The 17,037-nt window shown below is 39.3% G+C and overlaps 2 protein-coding genes across 2 annotated transcripts; one reads left to right on the top strand and one right to left on the bottom strand.

Moving 5' to 3' along the window:
• Window positions 1-487: 487 nt before the first annotated feature.
• LOC103428968 (ras-related protein RABD1) lies at window positions 488-4,388 on the top strand. Its single transcript, XM_029107434.2, has 8 exons — window positions 488-700; window positions 840-912; window positions 1,056-1,103; window positions 1,442-1,489; window positions 2,029-2,100; window positions 2,983-3,138; window positions 3,851-3,954; window positions 4,139-4,388. The coding sequence occupies exons 1-8, from the start codon at window positions 687-689 to the stop codon at window positions 4,227-4,229; spliced, it is 606 nt and encodes a 201-aa protein (XP_028963267.2). The 5' UTR covers window positions 488-686; the 3' UTR covers window positions 4,230-4,388.
• Window positions 4,389-12,013: 7,625 nt separating this feature from the next.
• LOC103428964 (ras-related protein RABA2a) lies at window positions 12,014-14,615 on the bottom strand. The gene is made up of 2 exons (XM_008367099.3): window positions 14,294-14,615; window positions 12,014-12,675 (listed from the first exon to the last, which is right to left on the bottom strand). The coding sequence occupies exons 1-2, from the start codon at window positions 14,456-14,458 to the stop codon at window positions 12,190-12,192; spliced, it is 651 nt and encodes a 216-aa protein (XP_008365321.3). The 5' UTR covers window positions 14,459-14,615; the 3' UTR covers window positions 12,014-12,189.
• Window positions 14,616-17,037: the final 2,422 nt, after the last annotated feature.

The following is a 17,037-nucleotide window of genomic DNA, read 5'->3' as shown; positions in this document are numbered from 1 at the left end:
TTAAATTTCATAAACAGTGTAGTATCATTATTTATCAAAAAGTAAGAAAATTTGTCTTTAAGAAAGAAAAGAAAAAAAAAATTGAATGATTCTTATTTAAAATTATATTTGAGATTATCATAACTCTTTACTTTAAAATCAATAAAAATGTTTTTTGAAATTGTCCACCGACAATCATTTTAGTCCAAATCTCTTTTAAATTGAGGTACTTTTGTCAAATCAACCCTTACATTGAACTTGTGGTTTCTTCAATTTAACGAATATTTTTTGCGAAATGACCGGAATAATTAAAAGTGAACAATATCTCAACCACTCATATCAATTTTAAAGGGAATTGTTATTAGCGCTCCAAAAATCTCATTTTACGCTCCAAATTTTATATATTTGGAAAGAAATATACACTTATGAAGAGTGTAGAATAAGATTTTTGGAATACCAATAACATTTATTATTTTAAAACTCAGGATTTAAAATAACAAGTGATGTTAATCCGGAAAAACATTTTGGATGAAAAGTCAAAAGTTAAAATTATGAACGTAAGCTTTGGGCCGCCGTTCCAACTTTTCAAGTCTGAAACCTTTGACGGAGGAAGGAAGTAGAGCAAAAGCCGCTTCTTTCTTCGTGTCTTCAAAACCCCGAAAGGAAACTTGCCCCAACATTTTTCGATTTCAATTTGCAGCGCAATCATGAGCAACGAATAGTAAGCCATTTTCCTTCTCCCCAAACTTCCCCTTCTCCTAATTTTCCCTCCCTTTCTTTCAATTTTTTTTTTTTTATCGCGTGCCTCAATTATCTTACGGATTTTGAATTTTCTTCTGTTGTTTTGGGTTTTTATTTAGCGATTATTTGTTCAAGCTTCTGCTAATTGGGGACTCGTCCGTTGGAAAATCTTGTTTGCTTCTCAGATTCGCTGTGAGTTCATTTCCTCTGCACTTATTCTTTTCTCCCTTATTTGGAAAATTGTTTGTGCTAATTTGGAAATAAATTTTAGGGTTTTGAGGGTAATTATTCTGTAATTTCTGCTCGAATTAATGCCTTTCGTATTTTTTTCTCAGGATGATTCCTATGTTGACAGCTACATAAGCACCATTGGAGTTGATTTTGTGAGTATATGTATCTAATATATAAAATATATATATATACACACACACATACATGTTTATGGATATATATGGTCGGCTGTATTAATCGTAAAAAACCGCCGCACTCGGTTTTGCGCCAAGTATTACGTGAGCTCCAATTACTTCATTGAGTCACTTTCCAAGTCTTTCTAGGTCTTTCTCTACCTTTTTGTTATGAACTTCTCTATCATAACCGCATCTTCTAACTGGAGCATCTGTAGTTCTTTGGTGCACATGTACTCATATATATGTACATGTATTTGTATATTTACTTTGTTGTTTATAGCTTATTTGTTGATATTTTGATTTTTGATTTTCAGAAAATCAGAACAGTGGAGCTGGATGGCAAGACGGTCAAGCTGCAGATTGTGAGTAGCGGTTGCTTTCATTTTTCTTATTCTACTAAATGAAATTACTTGTTGGGGCCAGCGAGTCTTCATGTATGTTTGGCAAAAATCAAAAGTATAGTTATGGGCCTATTACGGGTTTTGAATCAATTGGCGGTATCTGATTTATGTATGTATATTGGGTTTTTGGTAAAAACTGTTCTCCAAAGTTTGATAATCTTCTGATGTAAATGCACGTTATAAGTTGTCTATTTGCATTCCGTTTATGATGAAAACTTTAAGCTTAACAGAACTTTAGTTCCAAAACAACTACAAAATGTACGTCTGTGTCATATAAGAGGATAGTTCTAACTAAGTCTAAGTCTAATTTAAACGTCTTTAAGTTTATCAAGTCTTACACGGGCAGATCAGTAGAAATATCAAAATTGACAGCGGGGATATATTGGAAACGTTAGGTGTGATGCATCATGGAAAACTTAATAGGCTGTTCAATTTCTCTTGCTCCTTGATTGATCAACATTTGGTTGGAAGTTAACATATTCTGCTTTTCTGTCACCTAGTGGGATACTGCTGGACAGGAGCGATTCAGGACTATAACAAGCAGTTACTACCGAGGAGCACATGGGATAATTGTAAGAATGCTTTGATTGCTTTTAGTATTTTCTTTTGTTCCTTGGGTTGGGGAAAGTTAATTGTAAGAATAGATCTTGGGACCCGTGAACTGGAATTATTAATCAATACCCTTAACTGGGATGGATGCACATGATTTTGTCGCTGGCTTTTGACTTACAAGTTACTGATTTCTTATGCAATCATTCATGATGTAAAAACAAATGTAACTGCAGTTGTTTTGTTCATCATAAAATATAACAGTTATCCCTGTGGAATGTTAAGACTACTATTATTCTGAGCTTAAGGGCCCGTTCGATAACCTTTTCATTTTATTTTTTAATTTCCATTTTTTTCAATTTTCACTGGAGATAGAGAGAGTCGATGGAAGGAGGGAGGAATCAAGAACATGGAGGGAGTGTAGTGGGAGGAAGGTGGGAGAATTGCACATGGAATGCCAAGCAAAATGAAAACCAAAAACTAGAAATAGAAAACCTATTTAAAGTTTTCCGTCTTTCGTTTTTGGTTTCGTGTAGTATACTATTGTCTTGTTGCATGACCACATGGTTTAGTGAAATAGCATGGACCTTGTGAAGGACCTGCCGGATCAGTCATTTGCTGCAATCGATCAAACTTGCATGATGAAGTTACCTGAGATAAATGTTGATGTAGATTATTGCTACCTCTTTGTATATATTTTCTTTTCTTTAAATCAAAGGGCGAAATATTACCTTAACTATATTTCTTTCTTTTCTATGTTGAAGTCAATAGTTAATGAAAGTGACTTTTTTAAAGCGATTCTGCAACATTAACGATGCATAACTTTTCGATTGTAAACAATAATGTAACGTGTGGTTTAACTCTTTATCGTAAATGAATTCTCAATTCTTTTGGAACTGCTACAGATTGTGTATGATGTTACTGAGATGGAGAGCTTCAATAACGTGAAGCAGTGGCTGAATGAGATTGACAGATATGCAAGTGACAGTGTGTGCAAGCTTCTAGTTGGTAATAAATGTGATTTAGTTGAGAACAAGGTTGTCGATACACAAACCGCCAAGGTAAAGATTGTAGTTTGGTTGCCTGAACCATTAAACAATTTACTTTAAATGCTGATTTTCATCATGACACTTTTGGGCAATTGATATGCTCAGTCCCCTAAAAGCATCACTCGTTCCATAACCGTAGGCATGTATTATGTGTTACCTTATATATCTATATGCTGTTGCTAATTTGTTGCTTCAGATCTCCAGTCTGATTCATGCTTTGTAATATAAATATATATATATATATATAATTAAATATATATATATATATATATATGTATCATTTGTTGCCTTTTCTGTGGGATTGATATTCATTCGACATTTGACGTTTGTTTTTTTGCTTCAGTTCTCAACTGCCAGATTAGGGAAAAAAAATCCATATTCTGGTTATGTTTATTCACCCACGTCTGGTTACAAATCTGGTTATGTTTATTGCGTATCATAATGCTATAATATAAATTCTTCTTTGAAAATAAGAAGTGTACCTCCGAGTGCTTCGCATTATTAGAGCGGTGTAACAGGTTGGAGCTTTTGGGAAGACATTTATGGTAAAATGCTCCTCATGACTTTCAGGATGATTCACGTAAAATGTTGAGTTGGAGAAAGTGATTTCCATTGATGAACATACAATCTTTGTCGATTAAGCTGTCTGTAAATAACAATGTTTTGTTAATAACTGCTTCCTGTGGCTTAATTTTTGTTTCTTGTTTGTGCTGATGCACCGTAGGCTTTTGCTGATGAGCTTGGGATCCCTTTCCTCGAGACAAGTGCTAAAGACTCGATCAATGTTGAGCAGGCTTTCTTAACAATGGCAGCCGAGATAAAGAAAAAGTAAAACCACTAATCAACTCTTTCATGCTCTAATCACTTGCTTAAGACTTTCTTGTTATAGACGTTCCTAAATTGATCTTACTGAATTGCAGTTGTATTTTTGTTGTTACTGTTTATTCTTGTCGATGGATAACTTGCTTGTAATCTCGTATCTTCGTAATTGTTTTCCTTTAAAATTTTGCAGAATGGGAAGCCAACCAACTGGTAACAGGTCGAGCGGAACTGTTGAAATGAAGAGCCAGCCAATTCAGCAGAACAGCAATTGTTGCGGTTAGCCATTCCGTTCCTCGTAAGAAATCTGTTATAAAATCGTAGAACTGTGGAACTGTGTTGACTGAATTGTCATGTGGATCTTTCAGAAACTTGTAAAATATTGCCTACTTTGAATCCTTGCCTATGGGAAAAATGGAATTAGCCCTGTTAGATGTTCGGCATTACTCTCTACAACGATTGAAAGAACAAACTTGCAGGATTACGAAAACTGTTGAATTCAAGTGAATCAAAACCTGATAAAAAATTAATGAACCTGATTCCGGTCCAACATATTGAGTAAAAAAAAAAAGGAAAACTAATGAAAATGACTTGAAAACTTTGAGTTTTAATGATAAGAACAAAATAAAGGGTAAAGTAAATAGTACCAGGATTGACTTTTTAGTGTAAAAATGTGGTTTTTTGTTAAAATGAACAGTACCGGATGCTTTTCGTTAAAATTCCCTAAAAAAAATTCATACAACAACAACAACAACAACAAAGCCTTTTCCCACTAAGTGGGGTCGGCTATATGAATCCTAGAACGCCATTGCGCTCGGTTTTGTGTCATGTCCTCCGTTAGATCCAAGTACTCTAAGTCTTTTCTTAGAGTCTCTTCCAAAGTTGTCCTAGGTCTTCCTCTACCCCTTCGGCCCTGAACCTCTGTCCCGTAGTCACATCTTCGAACCGGAGCGTCAGTCGGCCTTCTTTGCACATGTTCAAAATCACCGGAGCCGATTTTCTCTCATCTTTCCTACAATTTCGGCTACTCCTACTTTACCTCGGATATCCTCATTCCCAATCTTATCCTTTCTCGTGTGCCCACACATCCCACGAAGCATCCTCATCTCCGCTACACCCATTTTGTGTACGTGTTGATGCTTCACCACCCAACATTCTGTGCCATACAACATCGCTAGCCTTATTGCCGTCCTATAAAATTTTCCCTTGAGCTTCAGTGGCCTACGACGGTCACACAACACGCCGGATGCACTCTTTCCATCCAGCTCGTATTCTATGGTTGAGATCTCCATCTAATTCTCCGTTCTCTTGCAAGATAGATCCTAGGTAGCGAAAACGATCGCTTTTTGTGATCTTCGCTAGATTGCTCCGGTCATTAGTGTGGATAAGTATATAAATGGATAGAGATAGGAAAGCAAACACAAGATGTACGTGGTTCACCCAGATTGGCTACGTCCACGGAATAGAAGAGTTCTCATTAATTGTGAAGGGTTTACACAAGTACATAGGTTCAAGCTCTCATTTAGTGAGTACAAGTGAATGATTTAGTACAAATGACATTAGGAAATATTGTGGGAGAATGATCTCGTAATCACGAAACTTCTAAGTATCGGAGTGTGGTGTCGTCTTGACTTGCCTTATCTGTCTCATAGGTAGATGTGGCATCTTCTCTGGAAGTACTCTTCCTCCATCCAGGGGTGGTATCTTTAACTGGTGGAGATGCACAAGGTAATGTATCAATTTCACTTGAAGCTTACTTGTAGTTTCAGGCTTGGTCAAGCGCGATACAAACCATGTAGTAGGAGTCCCCCAAGTCGCCGAGCTAGGGGGTCTGCTGAAAGAGGTGACAGACAAGGTAAGCAATCAGAGCTCCGACTGATTGTTCACCTTCTCCCCATCTTGCAGCAGCATGAAGGATAAAGAGAAGAAAAATGAGAAGAGATGATATGAGATACTTTTGCTTTTGAAGAAGTAACTTTCCACAGGCTTATTCTTGAACTGAGCTGGAGGGTTTTCTGGTTTCCTCCAGAGTATAAGGCCGACTGAAGAATTTGAGGGTCAAAACAAGTCCATCAAATCTAGAGTACGTTCCACCCTGCTGATATGGGATACTTTTGCTTTTGACAGAGTAATGAATGTATCGGCACGTGTGCTGTTACGCTTGTCTCCACATGCTTCCTTGTATCCTTCGCACTTGCCCTATCTGTTCCTCAAGCAGATGCGGAATCTTCCCTGGAAACATAAGATGTTGAAGATGAGTACTCGAGAGCAATGCCAGGTAAGTAATCAGGTAAGGGGTTCCAGGCAGTCAGTTCCTGGCTGGAAGCTTGATTCCAAGTGCTGACTGATTGTTCTCTTTCTCCTTGTCTTGCAGGTAAAAACAAGGCCAAAAGAAAAGACAGGGAAAAAGCATGATATGGGATACTCTTGCTTTTAACCCTGATGATATGAGATATTCTTGCTCTAGTATAGCTTGTTTGCAGAGGTATTATCGGGGGGAAAGAAAGCTGAATATTTCGAAAGGCTTCGTTGGGAGTGCCCTCTCAGATATGATGAAGGGTTGAGCATTTTTGCAGGTCTGCCTGTCCGTTGGGGATGGAGGTCGACATATATAGGAGTCTCCCTAACAACAAGTAGTAATGCTATTCCTTTACCCTGCTTGGTCATAGCACGGTAGTGGGAGCTGCCAGTTTCACATGTTTTAACTCTGTCAGAGCACTTTGAAAAAGTGGTCTGTGGTATCTGGCTCTCGAGATTCGGAGAACGATGCCTCTTCGATTTTTGAGAAAGCAATCATGCTGGGGGTATGACTCTCGAGATTCGGAGGGTGGTGCCTCTTCGATTTTGGAGCAAGCAATCTTGTTGGGAGTGTTGTCTCGAATGTGAGTAAAGGTTGGGCATGTTTGCTAGTCTACCTTGCCACGAAGCACAAATGTTGACACACAGGGACTTTCCAATTATCCAGCAATGGTACTGTTCCTTTACCCTCTCTTCGATTTTGAGAAAGTAGTCATGTTGGGAGTCTGGCTCTCGAGATTCGGAGGACGGTGCCTCTTCGATTTTGGAGCAAGCAATCTTATTGGGAGTGTTTTCTCGAATGTGAGTAAAGGTTGGGCATGTTTGCTAGTCTACCTTGCCACGAAGCACAGAGGTTGACACACAGGGACTTTCCAATTATCCAGCAGTGGTACTGTTCCTTTACAGTTGTGGGTAATAATATGGTAGCTAGACCTTCAAAATTTATGTGTCTAAACTTTTGTTAGTGCTGTTTCTTTGCTATTCTTTTACCTTTCTTGGTCAGAGCGTTGTAGTGGGAGCTGCAAGCTTCACGTGCTCAACTTTGGCAGAGAACTTTGGCAAAGTTATTTGTGGTACCCATGAGCTATTGTTGCATGTGGGAAGTGGGTGATTGAACAGTAAGATTCATGTGCTTTCTACTTCACTAGAAGTCTTCGACAGAATGCCCATAATTTCTGCAAAGCTGAGTGTGCGTGTGACAGGTGTTGACAAGGCTAGAAAAGTAGGTGCCTCTTCGATTTCTGAGATCGGCCCTCGTGGTCTCTGAGCAGCCCAGCTTTTGAGAAAGCGAGCGCCTCTTCGATTGATTCGGAGAACGATGCCTCATCGATTTTTGAGAAAGCAATCATGCTGGGGGTCTGGCTCTCAAGATTCGGGGAGCAGTGTCTCTTCGATTTTTGAGAAAGTAATCATGTTGGGAGTCTGGCTCTCGAGATTCGGAGGGCGGTGCCTCTTCGATTTTGGAGCAAGCAATCTTGTTGGGAGTGTTTTCTCGAATGTGAGTAAAGGTTGGGCATGTTTGCTAGTCTACCTTGCCACGAAGCACAGAGGTTGACACACAGGGACTTTCCAATTATCCAGCAATGGTACTGTTCCTTTACCCTCTCTTCGATTTTTAAGAAAGTAGTCATGTTGGGAGTCTGGCTCTCGAGATTCGGAGGACGGTGCCTCTTCGATTTTGGAGCAAGCAATCTTATTGGGAGTGTTTTCTCGAATGTGAGTAAAGGTTGGGCATGTTTGCTAGTCTACCTTGCCACGAAGCACAGAGGTTGACACACAGGGACTTTCCAATTATCCAGCAGTGGTACTGTTCCTTTACCCTTGTGGGTAATAATATGGTAGCTAGACCTTCAAAATTTATGGGTCTAAACTTTGTTAGTGCTGTTTCTTTGCTATTCTTTTACCCTTCTTGGTCAGAGCGATGTAGTGGGAGCTGCAAGCTTCACGTGCTCAACTTTGGCAGAGAACTTTGGCAAAGTTATCTGTGGTACCCATGAGCTATTGTTGCGTGTGGGAAGTGGGTGATTGAACAGTAAGATTCATGTGTTTTCTACTTCCCCAGAAGTCTTTGACAGAATGCCCATAATTTCCGCAAAACTGAGTGTGCGTGTGACAGGTGCTGACAAGGCTGGAAAAGGCTGGAAAAGTAGGTGCCTCTTCGATTTCTGATATCGGCCCTCGTGGTCTCTGGGGAGCCCAGCTTTTGAGAAAGCGAGCGCCTCTTCGATTTTTGAGATCGGCCTTCGTGGTCTTTGAGCAGCCCAACTTTTGAGAAAGCAAACGCCTCTTCGATTTCTGAGATCAACCCTCGTGATCTCTAAGCAGCCCAGCTTTTGAGAAAGCAAACGCCTCTTCGATTTCTGAGCAGCCGCCTCTTCGATTTCTGAGCAGGCGCCTCTTCGATTTCTGAAGCTTCGTCGAGTGCAGATTTTTATAGGGGCTGGCATTAAGTTCCAAAGCACACTTGAATCTCCACCAGTAGAAGCTTCATTCTTGCACTTCTAAGATCTTGATTTGTCCGACCTCTTCTCTCTTCAACACCTTTGAAAATGTCTGGCCCCTCCGACCGTCGTTTTGACTTGAACCTTGTTGAAGAGGCAGCCCCGCCTTCTCCAGACAACATATGGCGCCCATCCTTCGTCTCCCCTACTGGTCCTCTTACCGTTGGGGATTCCGTGATGAAGAATGATATGACCGCTGCGGTGGTGGCCAGGAACCTTCTCACTCCCAAAGATAACAGACTACTTTCCAAACGGTCTGATGAGTTAGCTGTTAAGGATTCGCTGGCTCTCAGTGTTCAGTGTGCAGGTTCTGTGTCTAATATGGCCCAACGCCTATTTGCTCGAACCCGCCAAGTTGAATCATTGGCGGCTGAAGTGATGAGTCTCAAACAGGAGATTAGAGGGCTCAAGCATGAGAATAAACAGTTGCACCGGCTCGCACATGACTATGCTACAAACATGAAGAGGAAGCTTGACCAGATGAAGGAAACTGATGGTCAGGTTTTACTTGATCATCAGAGATTTGTGGGTTTGTTCCAAAGGCATTTATTGCCTTCGTCTTCTGGGGCTGTACCGCGTAATGAAGCTCCAAATGATCAACCTCTGATGCCTCCTCCTTCTAGGGTTCTGTCCAGTACTGAGGCTCCAAATGATCCCCCTCCGGTGCCTTCTCTTTCTGGGGCTCTACCGACTGCTGAGACTTCTCCTAAGCAACCTTTGTGAAGGCTCCCTCTTGTGTGCTTATTTTGACTCATGTATATTTACATATTTGTAGCTTATCGGGGATATCAATAAATAAGCTTTCCTTCATTTCAACGTATTGTGTTAAATACACCAAAGCCTTCTTCGCTAAGTTCTTTGAATTTTCTTTTGTTAAAGCTTGTATGTTGAAGCTTTCTGAGTGGAGCATGTAGGTTGGGGTAGTGTTCTCTTAATTTCCCGAATGAGGAAAACTTCTCGGTTGGAGACTTGGAAAATCCAAGTCACTGAGTGGGATCGGCTATATGAATCTTAGAACGCCATTGTGCTCGATCCTGTGTCATGTCCTTCGTTAGATCCAAGTACTCTAAGTCTTTTCTTAGAGTCTCTTCCAAAGTTTTCCTAAGTCTTCCTCTACCCCTTCGGCCCTGAACCTCTGTCCCATAGTCGCATCTTCTAATCGGAACGTCAGTAGGCCTTCTTTGCACATGTCCAAACCACCGTAACCGATTTTCTCTCATCTTTCCTTCAATTTCGGCTACTCCTACTTTACCCCGGATATCCTCATTCCTAATCTTATCCTTTCTCGTGTGCCCACACATCCAACGAAGCATCCTCATCTCCGCTACACCCATTTTGTGTACGTGTTGATGTTTCACCGCCCAACATTCTGTGCCATACAGCATCGCCGGCCTTATTGCCGTCCTATAAAATTTTCCCTTGAGCTTCAGTGGCATACGGCGGTCACACAACACCCCGTTTGATGCCATTTCATTTTTTCATTTTCATCTTTCGCTCTATAGATAGGGGGAAAGTATGAGTGCCCTGTGCAGTGGCACCACGCCTACCCTCAAGGTTTAAATAGAGGCTAAAAAGGGTTGTGTATGGCGTTATTTTCTCTTGTTTACAAAGATAAAACGACAAACGAAAGAAGAAGAGGAAATGCCGCTCAAAGGAGAAATGCTGCCAGAAGAAGAGGAAATAAGACTCGAGTTTATGGAGATGTTTCAAGAGGGAGTTCTATAGGAAGAGGAAAATTCAGAAAAAGAGGAAAATTATTAACCTAACATACATGGCACCGACCTATCTCAGATCAATTCAATAATTTGTTGTACCATTTTACTTTTCCTTTAAAAGCAAAACATATGGGAAAAATGGTTGAATACAAGAACTACTTGAACCATAAGCCTCTTGCATAACGCTTCCAATTCTTAAAAAAGGTCGAATACTGCAAACTATTTTTCGTTTCAATGTACACGCCCAAAATATTATTGTCGTGACTATGGAGCAAGAGTATAGACATATCCTTGCCTATACTCCATGACTCCCTCAAAGAACATCTTGTTACGGTTTCTTTCTAATAGCAATAGTTCAAAATTTCGAATGCAGGCTTCCTGTAAATAGTTAGAAAATAATAATTTTGGGTCTGGCCTGTTAAGTGTTTCTGCAATAACAATCCAAAACTTGCGAGGCTTCATCTTACTTAGGCCTCGTTTGGTACGTCGTATATAGCATCGGATAGGATTATTAATACGGAGCCAGGTGTTTGGCGCGCTCTCGTATTAAATTGGACCGGACTAATTTAATCCGATGCTCTTATTTTATACGGTGTACGCCCTCTTAATAAACCCGTCCAAAAGGAGTGTATAATTTAGTCGGGTCCTTTCTCTCTCGCGCGAACTGGGCTTTCTCTCTCGCTTCCATCGCCGTCTCATTCTCTCACCGACTACATTCTCCCCGTCTCCTTTGGCTGGCTATGTTCTTGCCATCTCCCCTGCCCAACTCTGTTCTCCTGGTCTCCTCTCATCGACTCCGTCCTCCTCTGCCGATGTTGATCTCCCCAGCTCTGTTCTCCCCGTTGCCATTTTTTTGGTTTAATTCAGACGCCCACAGAGAGACCAATCGCACCACCACCGCACAAATTCTGAAAGATTTCATTTGGGTTTTAGAACCTTGACTTGGATTCGATGACAAGATTCGAAAATTCGGAAAGATTTCATCTGGGTTTTACGATTTTGCATGTTTCCCCTTTTTTTGTTTTCTGATTGTGATTTAATTTCATTAGTTCGGGGTATTTTTTGGATTAGTTTCAGATGTACAGAGGGGGAAGATCTGCTTGACGATGCATTTCAATGCCTCTTTAGGCCAAGAATTGTAAGGAGATAGAGACTGATGCTGTTAGGGGACAGTGCGGCGGAGAGATCTGGGGAAGACTGAAGCTTTTTTTTTTTTTTTTAATTGTATTTTAAGTAACTTGATTTAAATAAAAGAAGATTTTGTTTTTTGTTTTACTTTGATCCATTAGGTGGTTGTGAATTTTATTAAGTGTAAAAAAAAAATAAAAAATTCCCCTTGTTTTTATTAATCATCTATTTTTATCTTTAAAAAGTAATAATACTTTGAATTCTTCTTATTCGGTATAGTACCAAACGCAGTATAAATAATACGGTCGTTAGTCCGATACTACACCAAACGTCCGATTAATTTAGTCAGTACTATCCGGTGGCTATTTATCCTATCCGACTGAAATAGTCAGTACAGTCCGAGCTGCCAAACGAGGTCTTATAGGCTTATCATCCATCTAATCATCACTGTTATATATCTCATAAATATACCCCTTACAGGAAAAACCCGGGCAACGAACAAATAAATTACAGTTTGACATAGCAGTAAACAACAAAAATAAGTTGAAAACAATAACCACGACAGCAAGGAATATGAAAAGACAAACTCATTTTGATCAACCTCAGGTTGAAGAACAGCAAGTCTTCTTTGTATTGACCTCTGATCCTCCAGTGACTGCAATAGTCTTCCCTTCTTTGACGCTTGCAGCTGTTGGCTCGCCTGATGAGAGAGACTTCTTACTAATAATCCGGTATATCTCTGCCAGAATTGTCTGGAAAGCCTTCTCCACGTTGATTGCTTCAAGAGCGGACGTTTCAATGAATGAAAGGCCTTCCCTTTCGGCATAACCCTGGGCATCTTCAGTGGCAACTGCACGTAGATGCTTCAGATCAGTCTTGTTCCCGATCATCATGATCACAATGTTTGCGTCAGCATGGTCTCTCAATTCCTTCAGCCACCTGCTTACGTTCTCAAATGTTGTTGGTTTTGTTACATCATAGACAAGTAAAGCTCCAAGGGCGCCTCTATAGTAGGCGCTAGTAATTGCTCTATATCGCTCCTGTCCTGCTGTGTCCCATATCTGAGCTTTCACAGTTCTCCCCTCAACCTGATAAAATGAAGAGGAGGTCTTAAACAACACAATATTCATCCACTCAAGTGGAAACAAAGTATGGACTTGTCGACCGAGGGAGGTCTTAAATGTGATCTAATGACAATGAGGTGGTGGATGATAGAGGTGAGACTTTGCTTGTACAAACCTGACCAATCTAAACTTTGGACAACTTGGCCCAAAATATTCAGTAAGTTCAGCAAGCGCAGACATAATTTAAAACATAAGTTAAAAGTCGGGAAAACGTAAGAAGGGGAATCACCAACACAAGCAACTCGAGCAACTTATAAGTGAATCTGTTTAATACATACCCACATATAAGGAAGGACCGACATACGTCCACATCATTGAAAAAATGAGGACATCAAACCTCTGGCCACCTCAACTCGTGGTCCATTTCTTAGGTTCATTTCATGGATCATTTATGGTAAAATTAGCCAAATTGGAACCCGTTAGTCATCGAACTTGTGCATACAAACACAATGGATCTGACAAATTGAAATGATACCTATTTTTAGTCAAAATGGTCCATGAGATTTGCATAACACATAACTTTGGCCCTTGAGATTTAAAATAAATAGAAGTGATTCCTGAGATTGTCCACTATCCATTATTTTGGTCATTCCGTTAAAAAACTCCGTTAAGTTGAGGCTATAACACATTACTTTGGTCCCTGAGATTTGCAAAATACATAATTTTGGTCCCTGAGATTTGCATAACACGTAACTTTGGTCCCTAAGATTGTCCACAATCCATCATTTTGGTCATTCCGTTAAAAAGCTCAGGGACCACTTATCGGAGTTTTTTTAATGGAATGACCAAAATAATGGATGGTGGACAATCTCAGAGACCACTTCTATTGATTTTAAATTCCAAAGAACAAAGTTATGTGTTATGAAAATCTCAATGACCATTTTGGCTAAAAAGCCAAATAACAATTATGGTTATCAAATGGCCAAATGATTTCCAATTTGTCTAATTTATAACACCACAAAAAACCAAGAAACTAACTTGGGAAGCTGTGACCAACCCCTCACATGAGTTCCCTGGGATCTTAAGGCAAAGTGAATGTCTAAGGTGGGCAAGCAAGAGCAAACCCCTTCATCCACCTATGCCTACCACTAATCGATTCCAGATGGTCAGGGATGATTTTAGTATCTAGTTACGAAATTTGGATTTCTCTTATAGGCAAAAGGATTTGGCAACTATCCATCTAATCCCACGAGGTATCATTTCTTAATTTTTATAAATTTTTTAACAAAATGCTTAGTGTTCGGAAAACAAAAAGTAATCAGATCACAAATTCGGGTACTCTATGGGAGTGAAGAACAAACCCAATTGAATCGGTTCTCGAGAATTCAACAAACCCCATTCTGGAACCAAGAAAAATAGCAGATCTGGAACAATTTCGCACTATACAAATTGGAAACCGATCCAAATTCCGGTTCAATTATGCATTTCTCAAAAAAAACAGGTCCAAATTAACTGAAAAAACATTAAGAACAAGCATAATAAATGAGATCAATTCCGGTCCAGTAACAAACACAAACACAATTGGGTGTGTGTATAATCTTTCTCTATATATATATGCAAGAGAGAGAGAGAGGTGGTGAACCTGGAGAGTCCTGGTGGCAAATTCGACGCCAATGGTGGACTTAGACTCCAAACAGAACTCGTTGCGAGTGAATCGGGAGAGGAGGTTCGATTTCCCAACGCCAGAATCGCCGATTAGTACCACTTTGAACAAGTAATCGTATTCCTCGTCCGGCCTTCTCGCCATCTCTCTCTCGTTTTTTTGCCTTTTTTGTAATTTCGTTCGAAATTAAGGCGAGCGAAGAAGCAGCAGCAGCAGCAGCAGCAGATGTGTGGAAACGGACGAAAAATCAAAGCGCTGACGTGGGTTTGGTTGGAATTTTGTGCAGGTCCAAAATGTCCCCAATATTTTGACTGAAATACCGTTGAATATTTAATGGTTTGTTCACTTGTTATATTGGAAATAAGAAAGGGTAGAAAAAAACATTGTTCTATCAAGTAATCTAAATACTTTGTTTAACTTTTTATTTTAATAAATTTTAAGTATTTTATTATTAACAATTCAAATTCAATCCATTCATTTTTTAAATATTGTTCTATCTATACTTTTCTCCTTGCTCAGGGATCATACTTAGTGTTCAAAATATCGGAGTCAGTGAAAATATCGAATTCGATATGCAAATTTGTGAAATTATCGATGGATATATCGATATCGGTTGCCTTAGGCGGAAATGATAGAAATTTGCTTAAAGCATGAAAATTTAAAATGAAACTTTAGGGAATGTCATATGAAAATTTGTCGATAATTAACCGATCAATTGAAAATCTGTCAATTAGACGACATTTAATAGCTTATCCAATATCTTCACCCTGCTTTACATATCTTTCTCTAATTTTTCCGAAATATCGACCATCAAAGAAATTTCAACCACTATCCACAAGTTTTTTTTTAATATTTAAGAAGTAAACTGTAACTCTCTAAATTTAGAGTGTAACTAGTCATTTTGCTATAATAGAGAATCTTTTACAACAATTTCTTGAAGATGAATTTTTTAAATTTCTCTCTTTAAAATAAAGTTTTAGTTGTTTTACAACATCTCCTTTTACTTGTGGCATTTTCTCTACACTCCATCTCAATACTCCGTGTTCATATCAGATAACGATATCAAGGATAAAAAGGCCATCATCAACGAGACGTTGCTTCGAATTCCGAAGCATCAAGTGGCGTCAATGAGAGAGGAAGTTATAATATTGATTCCGAAAGCAACATATGCAAATCCAATGGCACCTAAATTAAAGACAGTTGAAGATGCACCTGACATAGCAGTAAAATGGAGTGCTTGACAAAGGGAAAGAGATCCTATCCGGATCTTTTCCACGGTCACCGGATCAAGTGATCCGGACCTTCCAAATTTCATCCAACAGTCCACTGTTTTGATTCCTTAAAAATTGTGATAATTTTTTACCGTTTGATGAAATTTGGAAAGCCTGAATCACTTGATCCAGTAACCTTGGTGGAAGAGATCCAGAGAACTAGGAACCAGGAGGGACATGAAAGAGGGGAAGGATCCTGCCATTGCTAGCTTTTTCAGAACAAAACGGTACAAAAATTCATATGCCTCGTTAACTCTTTTGCAGTTGTAGCAACAACTTTTTCTTTTCCTTTTTATGTTTTCAGTTGAAGGGTACCATTTAAAGGATTCCAAGTCTTTACATTTAGGGGGTGTATTTAATTGAGAATTTGAGAGATTTTAATAAATTTTTATGGAGTTTAACGGCCTGTTTGGTAGTGTACTTGAATCCAATTTTTTTAACTCAAAAACAGTTTTCAAGTTTTAGGTCTTAAAAACTTGTTTGGTATGACTATTTTTAAAAACTGAACTTGAGAATAACTAAAAAATATAGTTTATTCTTTAAAAACATAAAAAGTAAGTTTTTAGAGTTTTTAAACTTAAACTCACTCATTTATTTTCTCTTTCTCTTCCCTTCTCACTCCAAATATATCTCTCTTTTCTTATTTATTTCTCCTCTTTTTTATTTTTTTACCTTTTTCGTCTCTGCTCCAATCCAATCACGTTTAAGTCGTATGAATTAAAAATTTTAAATCCCAAACCAATCAAATTTTTGAATCTTAAAGAAAATTGTTTTCAAGAAATGTTCTTAAGAAATGTTTTGAGAAATGATAAAAAATTTCAAATAAGATACAAAACATGCCCTAATTGATTTGTAGAGATTCCGTGTAAAACTTTGATTCAATTCCCTCAAAATCTCTTGGGAAGAGGTGAAATTGTAGATGCTTAAAATACACTACAAAATCTCTCAAATTCCCTCTAATTCCTCAACTTTTTCAAATTCTTTAAAATCTAATTTTAATTGAATACACTTGGAATGTTATTGTGACATCCCACATCGTCCAGAGGAGTGATCCTTAAATGTATATTCTCATCCCTACCTAGCACGAGGCCTTTTGGGAGCTCACTGGCTTCGGGTTCCGTAGGAACTCCGAAGTTAAGCGAGAAGGAGGCCAGAGCACTCCCAGGATGGGTGACCCACTGGGAAGTTGCTCGTGAGTTCCCAAAAACAAAACCGTGAGGGAATGGTAAGCCCAAAGCGAACAATATCGTGCTACAGTGGTGGAGCGGGCCCAGGAAGTGGTCCGTCCCGGGTCGGGATGTGACAATTTGGTATCAGAGCCAATCCCTGGCCGGAAGTGTGCCGACGAGGACGTCGGGCCCCTAAGAGGGGTGGATTGTGACATCCCACATCGCCCAGGGGAGTGATCCTTAAATGTATATTCTCATCCCTACCTAGCACGAGGCATTTTGG

This window comes from Malus domestica, chromosome 08 (assembly GCF_042453785.1).
Source record: "Malus domestica chromosome 08, GDT2T_hap1".
Lineage (NCBI taxonomy): Eukaryota > Viridiplantae > Streptophyta > Magnoliopsida > Rosales > Rosaceae > Malus > Malus domestica.
This window is presented reverse-complemented; position numbering and strand designations above follow the sequence as displayed.